The sequence below is a fragment of the Alligator mississippiensis genome, chromosome 3 (assembly GCF_030867095.1).
Source record: "Alligator mississippiensis isolate rAllMis1 chromosome 3, rAllMis1, whole genome shotgun sequence".
Lineage (NCBI taxonomy): Eukaryota > Metazoa > Chordata > Crocodylia > Alligatoridae > Alligator > Alligator mississippiensis.
Window position 1 is genome coordinate 206,375,028 of NC_081826.1, and position 19,251 is coordinate 206,394,278.

The 19,251-nt window shown below is 39.9% G+C and overlaps 1 protein-coding gene across 6 annotated transcripts in view; it reads left to right on the forward strand.

The window, feature by feature from the left end:
* Positions 1-19,251, forward strand: part of ERCC6L2 (ERCC excision repair 6 like 2) — a 144,026-nt gene that overhangs the window by 76,038 nt on the left and 48,737 nt on the right. For 4 of the 6 annotated variants that reach the window (XM_019478065.2, XM_019478063.2, XM_014608732.3 and 1 more), the window contains one exon: positions 14,377-14,582. In XM_019478065.2, the coding sequence (XP_019333610.1) occupies positions 14,377-14,582 (206 nt within the window). Of the gene's footprint in view, positions 1-14,376; positions 14,587-14,689; positions 14,950-19,251 lie in introns of those variants that run through there. The other 2 variants (XM_019478064.2, XM_059724844.1) reach the window with 2 other exon arrangements.

A 19,251-nucleotide genomic window follows, 5' to 3' on the forward strand; every position in this document is an offset into this window, starting at 1 on the left:
GTAGTCTCAACTTTTTAATTGATACCTTGCCTTGTGTAGAAGATAGCATAAGTTCATTTGCAGAATGGTCAATCATTCTTCATCTGAAGACTTTCAGATAGCCTAAATTTTTCCCATTTATATATATATTTTTTTTTCTAGCTATCACTGGACAGAGATTTAGTGTTGTGGTGGTCTAATTTTTTTTCTTTTTGTAGCAAGTCTTATCCTTTTAAGTAACAAAATGTCCTTTTCCCAGTCCAGTTCATCATATTAGTTTCACCTTTATAAAGCTGAAATTCATTAATATATTTTTAAGATATACAAAAATGGAGTAATAGTTCTGAAAGAGAGGGAGAAACGCAGAAACCCTAAAAACTGGCTGAGGCACACTAACTGAGGTGGATTAATTTTAGATTAAGAAATAAGGGGTATGGAAAGGGGCATGATTAAAGATTAGGTGAGTTGTTTTTCTTTATTTCTGTCACCCTTGAGAAAACTAGAATGGAAATGCAGAAATAGAAGATATTATAAGCCATGACATTATGCTGTGAAACTATGACCGTCTAAACTTTCTTCAGAGAATATTGTATCGTTATATTTGGTTAAAGCAAAGCTTGAACTGTCTTTTGGATGCACTGTAGCAAGAATTCGGGCTCATACAAAGCAATACAATGGTAGCTAATCATATGGTAACTGAGTGAACATGACAGCAGCAAAAGGAAGTATTAAAATCTGAGTACAGTCGACACTTTCCATAAAATTGTTTTATGAAACAGATGAATATCTGTTGCTCTTCAAAATTGTCAACATCATTGTATTCTTCCCAAGAACAAATTTATAACAAGGACATCTACAGTTCTCAAATCTTATCACACGGTTGTATACCACCACATTCACAGCCTTCTAGATACAAGGGCCATTTGTTCTAACAGAGAGTACTCTGTGATTTAGGAATAACAGAACAAGCAGCAACCTTGGCTACATGTCTTATTTAACACCATTGAAATTTGAGTTAGGATGGCTTTCCAGTGCACATGTAGGAAGAAGACTGCTTAACAAGTAAACCTATCAAAGTTAATAGTTTCTGTATTAAGCCTTACTATGCTTTGCCCACTCAACTAATTTCATGGGTTCTAGAGGTTGTTTCATCCTTAATATTATAAACGTTCTTTAAAATATTCATCGTTCTGCACACACTTGCTTAAAATAGTGATTACCTTATGTGAAACCATTGGGAAATTATCATCATGAACTATTTTTTGCCATTTGGTACAAAGATGATTTTGTTTTTCTTCTCAGCTAGGATATGAAACTAGTTGGAAAGGAAATGGTATTCAAAGAAGGCCTAAGGAGTATTCTAAAATAAATGTTCATTCAGTACAAATGTAGACTCGAGAAGAGGTGAAGAACCCAGATAGAACTGTCCATGTTTTTGTCTTGCTAAAGAAAAGGAAAAATAGTCAAGACAGCTAGTCCCATAACAAAGCCAAGCTATTAAACATTCTTCCTAGGAAGAGATAAATAGTACGGGAAAAAATACAGGTGCTCACCTCATATTTGAGATGTCCACTGAATATTTTCACAGTTTGCATTTTTAAATTCTTTTATAGCTATGGTGATAAAAGGCCAAAGAAGCCTGGCTGATCTTTCATACTAGGTTTTCATAATTTATTTCTATTACTTGTCTTTTGTTTTTTGGATAACTTGCACTCTTATGTGAACTTTTTCTTAGTTTAACATAAGAAATGCAAGTCTCCCAGAGCCAGGATGAAACATCCTCTTCTACTGTTTCAAATGTATTCTGAATTGAATGCCTAGATTCCTTAATTATGGCCCTAATTAATGTCCGTGTTAATTGGGAAAAACAACCTATGTGAAACAGTTTACAGAAAATTCAGAAGTACAGAAGTCCGGCTTTTCTTTAGGCTCCTTTAAAGCTGTTTTTTCAGTGCATTTTCTGAAGGGACCTTTTTTTTAAGCTGGGTTGGGAGAAAGAGTTTGAAGATGGGAGAAAATAATATACTTCCCTGAATAATCATAAAAAGGGGGCAGGATGCACTTGCATATTTTGAAAAACTGATAATATCCTACATTAGAGCTAATTTACCCTTTTAATATATGGAAAAGTATTAGTCATAGAACTCATACTGTACCTGTTGGTTATGTGGAGCCTCATTTTTTTTCCAGTCAACTGCATGTTTTCAACTTTAAGTTTACTTAGTTTTACTGAAAAGAAATGTACAAAGACAGCCATTCAATTGAGGATTAATCACTATGGCAACTGAAATGTGGTGACTGAAAAGGGGGAGGATGTATTCTCCCCTCAGCTTCCTGCCAGCTGTCATATTCAACCTCTGCGGCATGAATCCAGGCCAAAATATAGACTGTGACCAGCTCTAAGAAACTATATCTGTATTTTTATAAATTGATACAAGAATCATACTATAAAAGAAGACTTAATCCCCTGAACTGGATGACAGACACTTGGCACTCTTGCCAGTGTTTGACAGGGAAATAACGGGATGCTTTGTAGTAAAACCTGGATTAATGGTAAACCCTTCTTTATGTTATTGCAGTTTGGTGTAAATGAGAGAACTAAGCATGCTGTCAGCCTAGGAAAAAACGTGCCCTTTGTATACCCAATGCAGGTTTAAGTGCTGTTCAGAATACTGTAAATACAAAAGTTGTGTTATTAAGAACTGCTTTTTGTCGTATTTGTATTACATTGACATTTTGTAGATTACTTAAACAAAGGATTTCTGTTAGCTATGTTAGCCTTGGTCACAATGTATTTATATAGATTTTGGATTCAGCAGGCAAAGATAGTTGTTTACAGTGACTAGACTTTTGGGAGGTAGCATTCCATCATCCTGTTCTTCCAGGATAGTGAATGCTATTGTGTTTCAAAATAATTGTTCCCAAATGATTGGTCTGGTAATGTTGTTTCATTTAAGTTTACTGTTTCAGTATATTATGAAATTAACCCTTTAAGCATGTCTTAAAATACTGCATATGAAATATTGTAAAACATGGCCAGAAGTTGTTCTGGTGCTATTTAATATAAGTGGGAGGGGAGTTTGACGTTATGTATGTAGATCCTCTAGCCTCTAATGGAACAAGCAATTGCAATAGACCAAAGTTTTAAGACAGGCTAATGGGCCTCTGTTTGATGACTGTTGATTTATGATCAGCTTTCCAGATGTAATAAAGTTATGTCTCTCTTGAATGAGTTCATAGTTTTAACCAGGGGAAAAGGAAAAAAAGAAATTTGCTGCTAGCCTTGGACATGTCTGCTTAGGGAAGAGACAATGAGAGGCAGATGCTAATATAGAACGGAGAGATCTGTCCTTGACTGACCTGCCAGTGTGTAACTTATTAGCACCGTAGTCCCAAGCAAAAGAACAGACTTTCAAGAGTGGGGTATCATTATCAGGTTGAACACATTAGAAAAGACAAGCTTGTAACACTCTGCTGAGACCTTCAGTCTCTTCTGGAGGAGCCCAGATTGCTTGTTCTTGGTAGCAAATGTTTCCTCACTGTAGTGGGTACAAATCTTGTTAGACTGTTATAGATATGTCTGTTTGAGGTCTAATGATTTTTTTTTTTTTTTTTACCTGATAGAAATAAAAGGTACATAAATGTTTTTTCTTGCATAAGCTGATCTGGTGAAAATCAAAGGAATACTTCTGAACACAAGCTGATACCATATATGGCTGTTGATAGAATCACATGACAATTTGGCGATGGTCATCTAAGAAGTTAGAGCTAAAACTGCAGCATATGACCCTAAACCAGATCCATTCACACACATCTTGCTCTTAGTGATTTTACTGAAGTTATTACCAAATAAAGTTGGGAATTTCAGAAGTTTTCACACAACAAAACATACTAATTTGCCTCTTCACTAATTGTTTTTCCACCCAAATGGAAAATGGCAGGGTAACTGTTACTATCTTCATAGATTCTGTAACAGCTAGAGGCTGTGATTTGCTGCAGCACAAGGTAGACTTGTGGAATGCTTACATGTGCGCCAGCTGATAAATGCTCCCAACAGGCTGTTGTAGTAGCTGAGCAACAGAGCACTGCACACTCATTCACTGCACAGACCATTTTTATCAGATATTTTTTACTTTGGGTCAGGAGGTGATAATATAAAGACAGTCATTCTCTCTGAGGAATCCTCAGCAGCTCAGGATAGATTTGCAATTGCTTATATCACAAAGGGGCTGGAATAAACCTGAGAACCTGGCGCATATGTTTTATTTCTGTTAAATATTGAATCAAAGTAATTACTTTGAAACGAATTCAGTTCTGTGTGTCTTTTTATCTTTGAGTTCTGTGAGGGCTATCCTTGCTTTAAGTATACATGGGGATATTAAAGCAGTAGACTTCTGGTGATTGAGCTGTTTGGTTTTATGAAATGTTAAGTGTCACTAGGTTGAGAGCATTTTTCTTGAGCAGTTACTTTTATGAGTCATCTTGTTGATTGCAAAAAGATGTCTATAGAATGGAGCAATGTAAAAGATTTGATGTTTCAGAGGGATTAATTTCCTCTTGGAGAAGTTTAAGGTGTTGACTTGTATATAAAGGTGATGTACGTGTGTTTGGAGGTGCAGTTCAAAGTGGAAGGTAGGCCTGTTGAAAACCTCTTGGTAAATGTTAGAAGAAAACAGCAAGGGGGTGTCACAGTGCGTGTCTGCTACAAGCTACCAAACCAGGAAGCTTCCAAATTGCAGGGTCTGGTTCTCATAAGGTAAGTGTCCTGTTTCCAGGCCATTGAGGCCCTTTGGGGTAGTGAAAGCAGGGATCCACTGTTTCTTTAACCCTGGCACAAGAAAGTGATGTTGTCATCTCTGGCTGTCATTTACCCCTACCTACCCATTGAATAGGAGGCTAGGTAAGCTTCAGGGCCATGCTGGAAGTGGAAACGATGAGTGGAAACCCATTGCTCTCACCTGGGATCAAGCCCAGGTCCTTCCAGTCCTCAGTCAGTCACCCTACCGACCTGAGGTATGCAGCTCCCCCTGATTCTTGTGGTGGACTTTAATAATTGGGACATTTGCTAGGAGAGAAACACAGCAGTGCATAAGCAGCCCAGCAAGTTCATGGAGTGTTTTGGGGATAACTTTTTGATACAGATGATAGGCCAACTAGGGGACAAGCTCTTCCCTACTTATTTCTCACAAACAGGGAGGAATTGGTTGAGAATGTGAAGGTGGAAGGTAGCTTGTGTGGTAGTGTCCATGCTGAGACTTCAAGATCCAAAGGGAAGGATGGAATGGGTGTGACAGCTGAAGGATACCAGACTTCAGGAAAGCTGACTTGAACAAATTCCAGGACCTTGTGGGTAGGATCCCCTAGGAGGAAAGTCTGAAGGGAAAAATTGTTCAGGAGAGCTGGCTGGACTTTAAAGAAACCCTCTTAAGGGCATAAGAGCAAGTTATTCCAATGAAGTGGAAGAATGGAAGGTACAACAGGAGACCAGCCTGGCTAGATAGCAATCTCTTTAATGAGTTGAAACTCAAAAAAGAATCCTATTACATGGGCAGGCAAGGAGAAGATTAGAAAGACCAAGGCATGATTTGAGATGCAGTTAGCCAAGGGCCTAAAAGGCAATAAAAAGGGATTCTACAAGTATGTTAAAAGTAAGAGGAAGAACAGAGAAACCGTAGATTTCTTACAGAATGTGGAAGGCAATCTAATTACAGGTGGTGAAGGGAAGGCTGAAGTTTAACACCTTTTTCACTTTAGTCTTCATAAGCAGGGGCAACCAGATAGCAATTGCAGCTGTCAGCCAAGATGAGGAAAGAGACAAACAGCTTAGAGTAATGACAGATCAGGTTAGGGATTACTTAGACAAGCTAGATGTTTTCAAGTCGTCAGGGCAGGACAGGATGTACCTGAGGGTACTGAGGGAATTGGCTAATGTAATTTTGGAATCATTGGCTATCCTTTTTGAGAACTTACGAAGGTTGGGCAAGGTCCCAGATGACTGGAAAAGGACAAATATAGTGCCCATCTTATGAAAGCAAAGAAGGAGGATCTGGGAAACTACAGACCAGTCAGCCTGACCTCTATGCTTGGAAAGATCATGGAGCAGGTCCTCAAGGAGTCCATTTTGAAGCACCTAGAGAAGAACAAGGTGATCAGGAACAGTCAGCATGGATTCACCAAGAGCAAGTCATGCCTGTAGATGGGCGGAAAGCAGTGGATGTGATACACCTTGACTTTAGCAATGCTTTTAACTCTGTCTCTTACAACAGTCTCATTAACAAGCCAAGGAAAATACAGACTAGGCAAAAGTACTGTAAGATAATTGGTTGGACTATGATACTCAGTGAGTTGTCATCAATGGCTCAATCTCTAGTTTGGAGAAGGTATCAAGTAGGGTTCCCCAGGGGTAAGTCATGTGTCTGGTATTATTTAAAATCTTCATTAATGATTTGGACAATGGGATTGAGGGCATGCTTAGCAAATTTGCAGGTGATACCAAGTTGGGTAGAGTTGCAGACACTAGGAGGAGTAGGGCTTAAGATCCAGAATGTCCTGGATAGATTGAAGAAATGGTCCGCATTAATCAATGGGATTCAACAAGGGATGGAGGATGACCCTTGGGTACAATTATGTGGAAGTGCCCAGAATGGGGGAATTTATATTTTTAAAGAAAATTCAAGTCCTTTAGGGAGGTGGCATGAAGAATTGTTTCATGATTAGGAACTAGCTAGAAAAGCCAAAGACAGGCTCCCGTTCACATTTTATAACTTCTTTTTACTATAGTAACTAAAGGCTGCAACAGTGATTTTTTTTGTACTCATTTTTGTATTGGAAAAATTGAATTTGGGATTCTCCTGGTTTCCCTACCCACTCAGGAGAGGAGACCAAAAACAGTGGAGTGTATCACGGAAAAAGGGAGTTCACCAGCTTAAGATAGCCAGACAATGCCATCATAGGTAAGGAGAGAGCTGAATGGCATCCTACAAATGTTACTTGAATAACATGTAAAGCCAGTCTTGTTTGGAGGTCAATAATGTCATTTGCAGAGAGTAAGGACGTGAAAGTGAGTTTTCCTTTAAAAGCAGACATGGGTCATTGAAAATAATTGTTGTAGGTTTGTTCTTACTTTTAAAAACAGAGATCATTTAGTTGATGACATATTGCAAAGAGATTTCTGAGTTTGAGGACTGAAGACACACAGCACGTTTAGCTTTACACTTAAGTTGCAAAAAATGTATCTTGTACTTTATTATTAGGTTGTGTCTTCTTACCTTCTTAGTCCTGAAAGTGTCTATAGATGTAGTAGTAGAGTGCAGATCGTACTTGAAATATGAAGATGCTGCCTATTTTGTTGAACTCTTGACTATTGCCTTCATGTAACTTTGGACTATGACCTGAAGAAAGCAAATGCAAAGTAAACATAATTTTCCAAACACCAATATGTTGCCTGTGATTTTGAGAAGAAAAGGCATCACAAAAAATGAATAAATGGAGAAAAGTATTGTTTGTGGAAGATAGAAATGGTGGTTGCATATTCATTTTGAAAATTGTGTAGAGTAAATTAAATTTGAGGAGGTAAAAATAAACACTTTCTTGAGATATTTTTGATCAGTAACAGCCTAAAGGTTGCTAAGTACTTAATAATACTATTCCCTCCCCATGCACAACTTGGATAATATCCACCTTTCTTTCCATATGCAAAATAAAGGAAGTCTTCCTTTACAATAAGTGCAATTGTGCAGTCACAGCAGAGAGACTGAGAAACAAATGGAAGATGGTCTGATGACATTTCCATCTACTCCTTTTTCCACTTTGAGCTGGGATTTCCCCAGTTCTACTTTATGATGCTTGCAGCAGCTTTTCATAGTTTCTTAGCCTTAATCTTCGTCCTTTCCACCATATATAATTTACTTACTTAAGTGAATATTATCATTTGCAAAGTCATTGATTAGTACTGAAAGACCTTCATGTGTCACACTGGACCCATCATTTATAAGGTTCTTGAAAAAACAATTAGTGTTTACTCATTAGCCTAGATTTTCCTCTGGTAGAGGGGAAAGCTGCCATACGTTCTCAATTGAATCAAATAATAAGTGTTATTTGCAAGTAAATAACACTTTGCTTTTGATACAAGGAAAAACTGCCAGTAACTAAACTTTTTTTCAAATACATTGTTTGGAAGACAGAATAAGAGTGAAGAGTAAGAATAAATTATAGGCTTTCCAATTATTTGGAATAGGTGCGGTGAATTTGTTAGAAGACCAATAAACCTACTATTAGCTATGCAATTAAAAATTACATGTCTTTCTTATTGAGAAGAAGGATTTCTTAACATGGTCCCATGCACTGCAAATACACATTACTTTCTCTAAAAATAAAACCAGACTCACTGACCCATTGGAATCCTGTCAGTTTTGCACTTCAGTGACTTTGTTTTTTAAAGTGGTTGAGAAATACAAAATAAATTAAGATATTTAATTTGAAAATGTGATATATAGTCCTTGGGGTTTGAAATTTAACATAGAAGTATCATCTCTCTTTATGAAGATATAATGATTGGCCAAAATTTGAAGGTTTGGGGTGTTTCCATATTATGTCATGGGTTGCATTTCATCATATGTTGCTCACTAACATCTGTGTTTAAAAATTCTAAATATGTCTTTAAAAATACATTGGGAGAAAATGGATTACTACATTATTTTATATCTAGGTAGTGGTTGAAATCCTAATTCTAAGAAAAAGAGTTAACCTTAATTGCTTAGTTATTTGGGTTAAATCCTGTTGTTGGACTACTGCTGAGTAGAATTTTGTGACTAGGGCTTGCCCAGTATAAGCACATATGGACCCTGCCTAGCCATTGCATAACCTCCTGCACTTACTCAGTAGGATTGTAAACTGAGTGTAAGTGTCAAAAATGCCACATCAGTGGCTGAAAAAACTGCTCTGTGGGCATGTGAGTGAAGTTATACTTTGTTCAAAATGTTCCAGTAGGTTTTCAGTTACTTTAACTGCAATCCTTTAACTGTATGAAAAAATGATTCATGAAAGTAAAAAATAGTCAGAGAATTTTTAGAATTCAGTGAAATGATGCATGGAGTATTTTTTTTATTTTTATTTTTTACTTACCTCTATGTAGAACTACCTTTAGAACTACTTTTTATTTTAGACCCTAGTCAAAGCTTCATTCAGGTCAACAGACTTTGGTCCAATTCTTAAGAGAACACGGAGGGAAATATCAAGGAAAGCTGCTCTAAACCTCTGTTCTTACGCAAAGTTCCCATGCTGGTAATTTTTTGAAAGTTCTTAGATGTTTGAGTTTGTGCTTGGATTAGTTTGACAAAGTTTATATTTTGTGAAAATGTTCAAAGTATACCAGTAGTTGTGCGTAAGTGTAAGTTGTAGTGGTTTTTTAAACCAATTGACTTTTTTTTCCATAAATCTGAATTGTGAGAGTCAAAGATAATGCATCATTTCTTTCGGTAGTGCCTTAGGCCTGGAGTGATTTGAGAGCCTTTCAGGGGTGCCATGGGGTGCCATGCAATGTTATCACTCTTAAGTGTGCAAACATGATTCATAAGACAAGCACAGAAATTTCAAATAGGAATCTATAATGCTAAAAGCATTCTAGCCTGTTATGGTCTATTTGACTTTGTGACAGAAGAAACTGCTTTATTATCTATTTGTAGTAAAAAATCAAATGAAAACTAAGAGCATGCCTTTTTCCAAGGGGTTCTTTGAGTCTGCTGAGGGGTACCTTGGCTCCATCAAGGGGTGCCTCGAGTCTAAAAAGGTTTCGAACCACTGCCTTAGGCTTTCACTAGAGTTAGCTCTTTGGGGAAATTCTGTTTATAGTAGTTTTCCTATTTCCAGACATAAGCTCTAAACCAGTTAATATGGGCAAAAAAAAGAGTTTGTTAACAAACTTCTGTAAACACACTTAGAAGTCTTTGTCCTCTCAGAATTATAGATGCCATTTCTAAGAGTTTATTTACAATGAGCAGTATGTTTTTACAGTAATTCTGGTTCTTTGCAAAGACAAGCAAGTTTATGACTCTCAGTATGTTTACAACATTTGGCTTTGTCCCAAAACCAAAAAAAAACCCAACGGTTTTTAATCTTTTATGTTTAAACAGATGTGTAAACCAAAGCATTACTGTCTCATACTTCAATGTTTTTAAAGAAAGAGGTGAATGGCTGGACTTTCATTGTTTTTTAAATACTTTTAGGGAAAACACTAACATGCTGTACACCAATGGTGGCCAACCTTTGGCATGAGTGCCACAAATGGTATGTAGCCTGTATACATGGCAAACAGCAAATTGGGAGTGGGGGAATGCAGAACAGTGGCAAATAGGGCAGGAAAAGGGCACTGAATTGGAGAGTAGGAGGGTAGTTTCTGGTAGTCCTGCCAAAAAGATCGGCCCTCATTGCTCTACACTATCTAGGGTAACACTAGTTAAATGATGAAAGTTTTTTTATGATGCCTGGTTCCCTGAGACAAAATACAGCCAATACAAGTCATTATCACAGTGCAGTCTTATACTATAGATATTTCAGAATGCAGCCCATCAAAATAAGCCATCATTCTCGTTTCTATTAACATTCGCTTACTAATTTGTAAGGTAAAATTCTATTATACCCATATATAATAGAGAAACAATCTTTCTTAATTAACAAATTGAGTAAGATGCGTATAAAATATTATTTTAAGAATAAAATGTATAATATTTGCTAATAAGTTTTAATCTGCAAATCTCATTAGAAGGGCCTGGTGTAAATTGCGATTTCACATTTTTCTTGAAAATCATGAAATTAAGTGATTTTTTTCACAAAAAATGTGATTTGAGCGTGCTCTAAGCAGCAGGAAGGGGAGAAGCTGGTGCCATGAAGCGAGGTGGGGAGAGGTCTGCCCCTGGGCAGGACTGCCACACAGAGCCTCTAGACTGGGCAGCAGCTGCAACGCACTGCGGAGGGAGCGGGGCAGCAAGGAGTTGTGGCTCCTGCATTGCAGAGGGGCATTGTGGGCCTCCACAATGAGTGGGTGTTCATCTGCAGGTTTGCTTTCGGACATGACTGGAGCCGCCTCTCTCTGTGTGTCTGCAGCAGGCAGGGCTGGGGGCTCCTCGCTCCTGGAGTCTCCTAGAGTCTTCTGCAGCTGCCTCCTCCCAAACAGGCTGGAGCCCCTGACAAGGTTTCACCACTTCCTCCCTTGCTCTTCCCTTCCCCCTGTACTATGCTAGAGGACGGAGTAGCCTAAACATCTAAATAGAGTGAAAGTATCTGTTTAGGAAATTGGCTGTGTTGATGCATAATCAATTAAATTTACAAAATATATTGTTGTAGATCAACTAAAATGTTGGGTGATTATTTCAGTTATAACCTTACTTAATCTCATGTCCATAAGAATCAGACCACTTTGTACACCAACTCTTCTTTAATATGATCTGTGTTAACATAATATTTAACGTTCAGCCTTATTATTATTCCCTTTCAGGTATGCATTAAGGTTGTTGGGAAGTGTCCTATTAATAATAGTATTTGTTCACATAAAGCTATCAAAATATGGAAGCAGGATAGGATTATGGCTGAACTATGAGCCTTAATTTTTTTATATTTTTGAGTTGCTTCCTTTAGCAGTCAAGGTTCTTTGAGTGAATCTGATATCTTTTATTAGACATTGGTGGGGGGGCAAAATGCAGCCTGTGGACCAGATGCGGCCTGCCAGGCCATTCTATCCAGCCTGCAGGGCCCCTAAACATTTTTGAAAATTAATATTTATCTACCCCAGGCTGCCTGTCATGTGGCCCTTGATGGCTTGACAAAACTCAGTAAGCAGCCATCCACCCAAAATAATTGCCCACCCCTGTATTAGACAAATAGTTGGAAAAAATTAACCCAAAAAAGATTCACCCAAAGGACCTTGTTTGCCTATGTCCTTAGACACGGCTACAACCTACACTTCCTTTTTTATCTATTGGATGTCACCTGTAGAATATAATAACAATTATAAAATTGAAGTGGTCTTGTTTGGCTCAGGTGGGTCTGCAATGCCACATACTGCACATTCAGGCATTTCCTGGGCTGCAACCTTGCAGCATGGAGTTGGGGGAGGAGGGGGGTTATGACAACTGGAGATACAGGCCAAAAAACCCACACGGAAAAAAAGCGGGGCAGCACATGTGCACCACCCAAAACCAGAGCCTGGCTGGCTGGAACCACACTCCAGCTGCTGGCTGTGCGGGCCGGGGGCAAGCCGGGCCTGTCTTTGCGCACGCGGGCTGTGGCCAGCAGCCCGGGCACGCGGGGCCGGAGAAAACCGCGCGGCGGCAAGGCACGCGCGGGCTAGAATTAGTCACAGAGGCATAGTGGTTGATTAAAAGATTGTTTACTTACACCGAAGATGGTCGCGGTGCAGGCAGGAAATTTGCTTGAGTTACAGTTGCGGACAGAAAAGAAGAGAGGCGGACTAGAGTTCCTTCCCGTGAACACTGTTCTAGCCCATCCGGTTGGAGGCTCTAAACCGTGAGCCCGTCATCCCAACCGGAGAAAGTACGTATGGTAAAGAGCTCTGAATACACTCACTCACATGAAGTTTGCTAGGCTCCGTGGATCCTTTTTCCGCGCAGGGAAGAAGGATACGTCGGGATTGCGCTTGGTGACGGGGAGAGGCTAGAGGCTGATCAGACCTCTGTTGCCTGCTTGAAATGCGTTGGGTCCGTGAGGATCTGCAGCGCTTAGAGATCTTCACACAGCGTGAAGTCACCTCCTCCTGGTGTTCGTGGAGTCCTCCAACTTGGGCGGAAACCACTCAAGCCTTTTATATGGCTAGCAAGCCAATCACTAGCCGCCACGTGTGCTTAATTTAGAACTAGCCAATGGTGGGGCAGAAATTTGAATACGAATGGCGGGAACTCCTTGCAACGAGCATTTCTGTGCTGCAACAAAGAAATGCACCCTGCAAAGAAAGGTACAAAACGGCAGGAACTTCTTTTGCACCCAGGGTTCTCCTTTGCAGCGGAAAACTCCACCGTGCAAAGAAGCTGCAATTTGGCGGGAAATAATTCAGTGGTGCCAAAGCACACACAAACAAAAACTCACAACTTTGGGTTGTGACACTGGCCAGTCTCCAAGCTACAGAAGCGACATGGATGCAGGTTCCCTGGCCCCTAGGACGTCAGGTAAGGCTGTTGGGGCCAGCACAGTTGCTGGCCCCAGCCTCTCCTGCCCCATCCGAGGTAACCTGCCGTGCGCCACAGGGCAGGTGGCATGGGCGTTCCCCAGGGACAACTAGCAGCAGCACAAGGTGTCCTGCAGCAAGTTGTCCCTCTGGAACCAAACGTTTGCGCTCGTCTGGATGCAGCTTGTGAGTGCGTTTTTTTAAAACTTCAACTGAAAGCAGTGTTCACAGAAGATGATGGGGGGGAATGAAATATTATATATCAAGCATCTGCACTTCATAAACTGCTGTGTATGTGAAAAGTTTTCTTGCTTTTTGGTCTAAAGTAATTGAGAATTTTGCATAAGGTATGGGGCGGGCATGTAACACAGAGAACACAAATGCACTACTAAGTAGAAATTAAGTGTGAATACAGATGGTTTGTGTAAGTGTGCTAAATGGGGCAAAAAAGGAGTGATGTATTTATTGAGACAATAACCTATTCATATGTGGAATATTTTGTTTTTACATTGCTCTATGGTCTGGATGATGTAACTGAGTTTAGGGAGCCCTATAGTGCTAGGCGAAGGTATTTGGGCCCTAATCCTGTAGTATCTGACAACCTCACAATCTTTTAAATAATGTATGCCACAATTCCTGTGTTTTCCCTGTTTTAAGGATGAGGACAGAAGACACAGAAAGATAAACTGACTTGTTGAGAATTTCACACGAAGTTTTATGACAATGGGGAATTGATCTGTGGTCTCTTGAGTCCCCAGTGACCGCATTAATCGCTGAACCATGACTAGGGTGATATAGCAGTGCACCTTTTTTTTTTCATAATTTGGCTGCTGGAATTGGGGGTGTGCAGTATAAGCAAGGGAATATGGTAATAGTCATTTTTGCCTCTGCTAGGGGAAAGCATAAGTAATGCTGCTCAGGGAGCAGCACGAGAGGCATGCTGGACACTTACTCTCACCGCCTGCCCTGACCTCCCCAAACAGAAGCTCATTCTGCAGAAGCTGCTACTCAGTTACTTACAGCTCCTGGCCAGTATTTTCAAAGAGAGATCTTTTTTGTCCTTCATTCTGCCTTTCAGAAACAAGGTGTGTAACATATTCAGAGGCACATTATGGAAGAAAACAGAGTAATACTAACTGAGCTGCTGAACCATGACAGAGTAAATCTGTTCTTTGAAATAGAAAAAAAGGTTTTGGTGTTTTTCTCTCTTGTGTTTTTGTTAGAAAGATGAAGAAAGCCCAGAAGAAAATCCAAAAGAAGCCACATCGGTGAAGAAGAGCACTGAGAGATGGCAGCAGAGAGGGCAACAGAGGGCTGGCAAGCAGTTGCACCTCTGTATTACACATCCCATCATTCAGAAAAAGAAAAAGGTACACAGAGTAGGTTCAACCACCTTCTTGATTGGAAAGACCCCTACAGGAATCCGCAGGTGAGTTGCTGGGGGAGGTGTGGCAAAACTGAAGTCAGAATCCTCAGGTTTCAAAGAGTTTTTCTTCAGGCAGTTAAATTAATTTTTCCTTTTGTCATAAACTTCAGGCATAATCATGAAACACTGGTGGCTTTCTATGACAAGAGAAGAATTTAGCTCACGCTATACACAGAGTATTAGAATTGATTAATAAACTTAAATGAACCCACAAATTGTTTCAGCATGTTGAATCAGTATGACATGTTTTACATAGCTACGCAGATGTTATCACACCAGGATTCTTGGTGTGTGTGTGCTCTACACAAAACTACAAGCTAGTATTAAATTGTATAAAAATGAGAAATGTTACAGGTTGAACTTTAGACTGGCTACTGGTACTACCCATATCTCATCACTTACAGCTGAAAGACTGTAGAGAAAACTCAACTTTTTTTTTAGTGTAGGGCTCATTATTTTCTAAAACATACTGCCTCTCTACTGCTTTTTCTCCAGGCTGTGGAAAAAAAGACCAACTTACCTATTCTTTCTTGCTCCCTGTTTTTCACTACTGGTTGTTACAACACTAGAAGTATTTAAATTCCAGTAGTCTAGAGATAGTGGTACATTATTCCAGGTGACAAGAACAGCAGAAGAGAAAGTTCTGTTACAATAATTAGGTATTACACAGGCACAGAAATGAAGAAACTTTTTCTAGCCAGTCAAGATGCTGAGAGAGTGACTTTGTGAAATCAGCTGAAGCAAGTCCATGCAGGCTTTTAAAAAAATAACACTAATACCAAATAGTGTTACTAAATGGAGGGGGACATAACAATTCTGCTGCCTTTTACTTGAAGGAAGTCATGCAGTAAAATTCTGCAAACACTGAAATCTGGAGAGTTGACATTTGGAAAGGTGAAAAGTCAATGCATAGAGGCATATGTATAAACAGATGCATGGCTTTGGATATTTAAAGTGCTGGCAGTAAGTTCTTTTTGAACAAAAGCAGACTGGATCACGATCCACATTAACAACTGGGTAAATTATCTGTGTTGTGGTTAAAATAAATGTTGTGCTGATCTGATATTGGAATGTTGGCATAAATTACTATAAGATCTTTCCAGAATAGCTTGAAACTGAGCCAGTTCAATTTGCTTATCTATTCTGTAGCTTTGTACTGTTGATTTTTAATATAACTTAACTATCAGGTAAGTTTAAGTTACATGGAAAAAGTGCTGTATATATAGCACTTGAAAGTTAAAATATACATTTAAGACAGCATTTTTAATCCTTTTCTTCTCTAAAAGGATTAATTGGGTACTTTGTGTACTGTGTAGATTGTTAATCATGGCAAAATGCTTTTTAGAGGGCAAAAATGAAATATCAGGAGCTAAAATTTCACTTTACATAGGTTAGCAGGAAAATACTGAGCATCTTTAGAGAACATCTTATAAGTTTTCTATCCAAAGGAGAGAATTGTCATATTATGGTTTAGGTCACTTGTTTTGTCAAGAAAAAGGAAGCTTTTTTTTTTAATCTTCCTAGATAGTAGTACCATATGTGGGGTAAAATAAGATGTCAGTGTCAAGGCTTCGTAGCCCTGAACTATTTATACTCTTAAAAACTAATTTCAAAGCCTTACATCAGTGGTTCTGAAACTTTTTTTCCCACAGACCACTTGAAAATTGCTGAGGGTCTCAGCAGACCACTTAATAAACTTCTTTTGTTCTACAAATCAAAGCACACAGCTCATACTTTAATATCAGTAGTCTTACCGTACAAGTACAGATATTCTCGATTGTTCCGCAACCTTTCTGCAGACCACCTGAATGGAGCTTGTGGAACTGTGGTGGTCCATGGACCACAGTTTGAGAACCTCTGCCTTACATGGTTTCAGACATGATTAATAAAATAATCTTATTTCATGTGAAATGAGAGCAGGAGCCTCTTGTTAGCCACTGTATTTTAACAAGCTCTTGAATTCTGTGACTGAGCATTCTAATGAAGTTTAAAGTGAATAATCCTCAGGAAGAGAGCAGGTGTTTGTAGACAGGATATTTGAGATGCTGCAGCTAAATGCAGAAACTGCTAAGCTTTGATGTAATAGAGGCCTAACATGGAGAATGCCTGGGATAAAAACAGGCCTCTTGTTTGCATATAGGCCTTTATTACCAAGCCAGTTGAATTTTGCAGGAAATCTCTAGTTAAAACTGAACATTGGTATGTTTGCGACTAGAGGCACAATCTGGTGCAATCAGTGTTTGATTATGTACATTTTAAATGTCTGTAGATCTGAACCTTTTAAAGGTATCCCAAAGTGATTTGAATGGCAACAAGTTATATATGGGTAGCCAGAAGTTCAGCTATGAGACTCGCACAGTTTAGTGCATTAGAAAGTGTTGTATAGTGTGTGTGTGTTTTGTTGTTTGTTTGTTTTTTTTACTGAGGTGTAATGATAAGCCTAGCTTACTGATAAACTTAGCCATTCTTTGAAATGTCATGGAACTCTTAACTTCAATGTGAATAGCTACTGAAGTGACCTGAGGTCCTAGACATGTAACATTTCAAGCACTTCAAATTCTACTCCATGTTGAAACGCTGCAGCCACAGACAGATATACAACCCCTGCCAGAGTACTTCAGTCCCTGTGAGGTATGCAGAGAATCATTTGGAAGTGTTTTCTAATGGATGCTGTTTGAGTCAGAGTCATTTTTGGAGCCCTTCAGATGGCATGCGTGTCTGTCCACTTGTTCTTTGAAGCACTTCAAAAGCATGTGAAGTGCTTCCAATGTCTTGGTTTTAATGATTATTCAGAATGATGGCACTCTGGCTTTATTTTTGCACTTGCCTAGAATCATACTGCAATATCAGTATTGAATATTTAGTTCTGTTTTATTTGTATCATTTTCCAGGCCTGACTTAAGGAAATTAGCATAGCAGCTTTTACAGTATACAGAGCCTGAGGAACATTCTAAAGATGAAATAGTAAATAGGGTAGAGAATCAATCAAATAAAAAATCAATCAATAAAAAATGATTGCACGCCTCTGGCAGTGAGATTTGTAGAAGGACTGGCTATCAGGTGTTAAAGTGCTGCAGTACCAGAAATAGACTGAAATTTAACTGTATTAATGAAAAAAAACTTTAGGAGTTCATTTCTGATGGAAGACCAATACTTGAGAGACACTGACAGATATTAAAACGATGATGCAGTTGGGATCACAGGGACATGCAAAGCATATTTGGGGTAGGTCACAAAATTCCTCCATCCCAATCACACCACTTTGGAACTGGTTCCAGCCAAATCCTGTAGATCAGGCAGGGGGTGGCTGTGTCCTGGACCCACAGCTGCCCTCAGCTCTCTGCATCTGCAAGCAGGGAATTCCAGGCAGGTATTCCAGGGCCTGAGAGGCTCAATCCTATGTGGGAATTTCTGGGCTGAGCAGGATTAGGTCCCTCAAACCCCCTGAACACCTGTCCCTCCTGGGTGGCTGAAGAGTGTGGGCAGCTCCAGGCTGCCTGCACTCCTCCCACAATCAGATAGATGACCACCTCAACAAAGGAACACTTCTTACACTACTTTTTGTCATAGCCACTGATGTGGTGCAACAAAGGGTATAGATGTTTGTGCCACCATTTGTTTCTGCCCTCTGAGACAGAGGTTCAAACTCCCTGTGGGTGACAAAGGTCTAGAACCCAAGTCTCCCACTTCTGCATGAGTGTCCTAACCCTTCAGCTTCTAGAAGCTGTACATGGGAGGGTCCTTCTCCACCTCCATGACCCCCCCCCACTTCATTTTTTTTGGGTACTTCCACATGTATGTATCTATATACACTATATGGCTAGGGACAGACATTCAAAAAGCCTGAGCCTGAATTGATTCAACCGCTGCAGGTTAGTCCTAACCTGGCTAGGCTGAAATGGTTTCCAACCATATAGACAATCCCCCTGGACTGAGGAAATTCAGACACATGCCTGCAGTAGCTCAGGCTGGAAGCCAGGGAGCACTAGAGCAGCCCTCCCTGCCCTTCCACAGAACTAAACTGAGGGGGGTGTGGACAGGCCCCAGCAGGGCTCTGATTAGGGTAGGGTATGAGCCCCCTCCATGCCTGCAGTCCCAGGCTTTTCCCCACTCGCTGCTCAAAGAGTGGGGGTGTTGCCAGCCTGCAGCCCTAGGCTAGCACTCCCGAGGCAAGGGTGGGGGGCAGGGGTGCAGTACATGCATTTGTTGATGATACAGAGGTGTTCACTCTCCCTCCCTGCTTCTGTATACTGTCTGCAGCAAACTGACAGGCAAGCAAGTTGGTGTGGGGGGGAGGGAGGGGGGAGCTGATAACAGTGTTTATCGCTCTTATCTCATTGTTTATTGCCCCATTAAGAAAACAACAGAGAGACATTACCAGCTGTGCTGTTGATTCAGCACAGACCCAGTATGTGGTCCACTGGCTAATACACAGCCACCTTGGCAAAGGCAGAGGGGAGGGGGAAATTTTTGCTTAACAGAGAATGGTGAAGGGGAGGGAGGGGAGCAAACAGCTCTTTTCAAACGTTTCCAAGGAAGGACATTAAGCTACCTGTTGATTAGCTCCAAAAAGCCAGTCTGCCTTTGTCTCTCCCACAGCATAGACTATAGCCAGCATGTGGTCTGCTAGCTAATCTGGAAGTGTCTGCTAAAGCAGAGGGGCAGGGAGAAT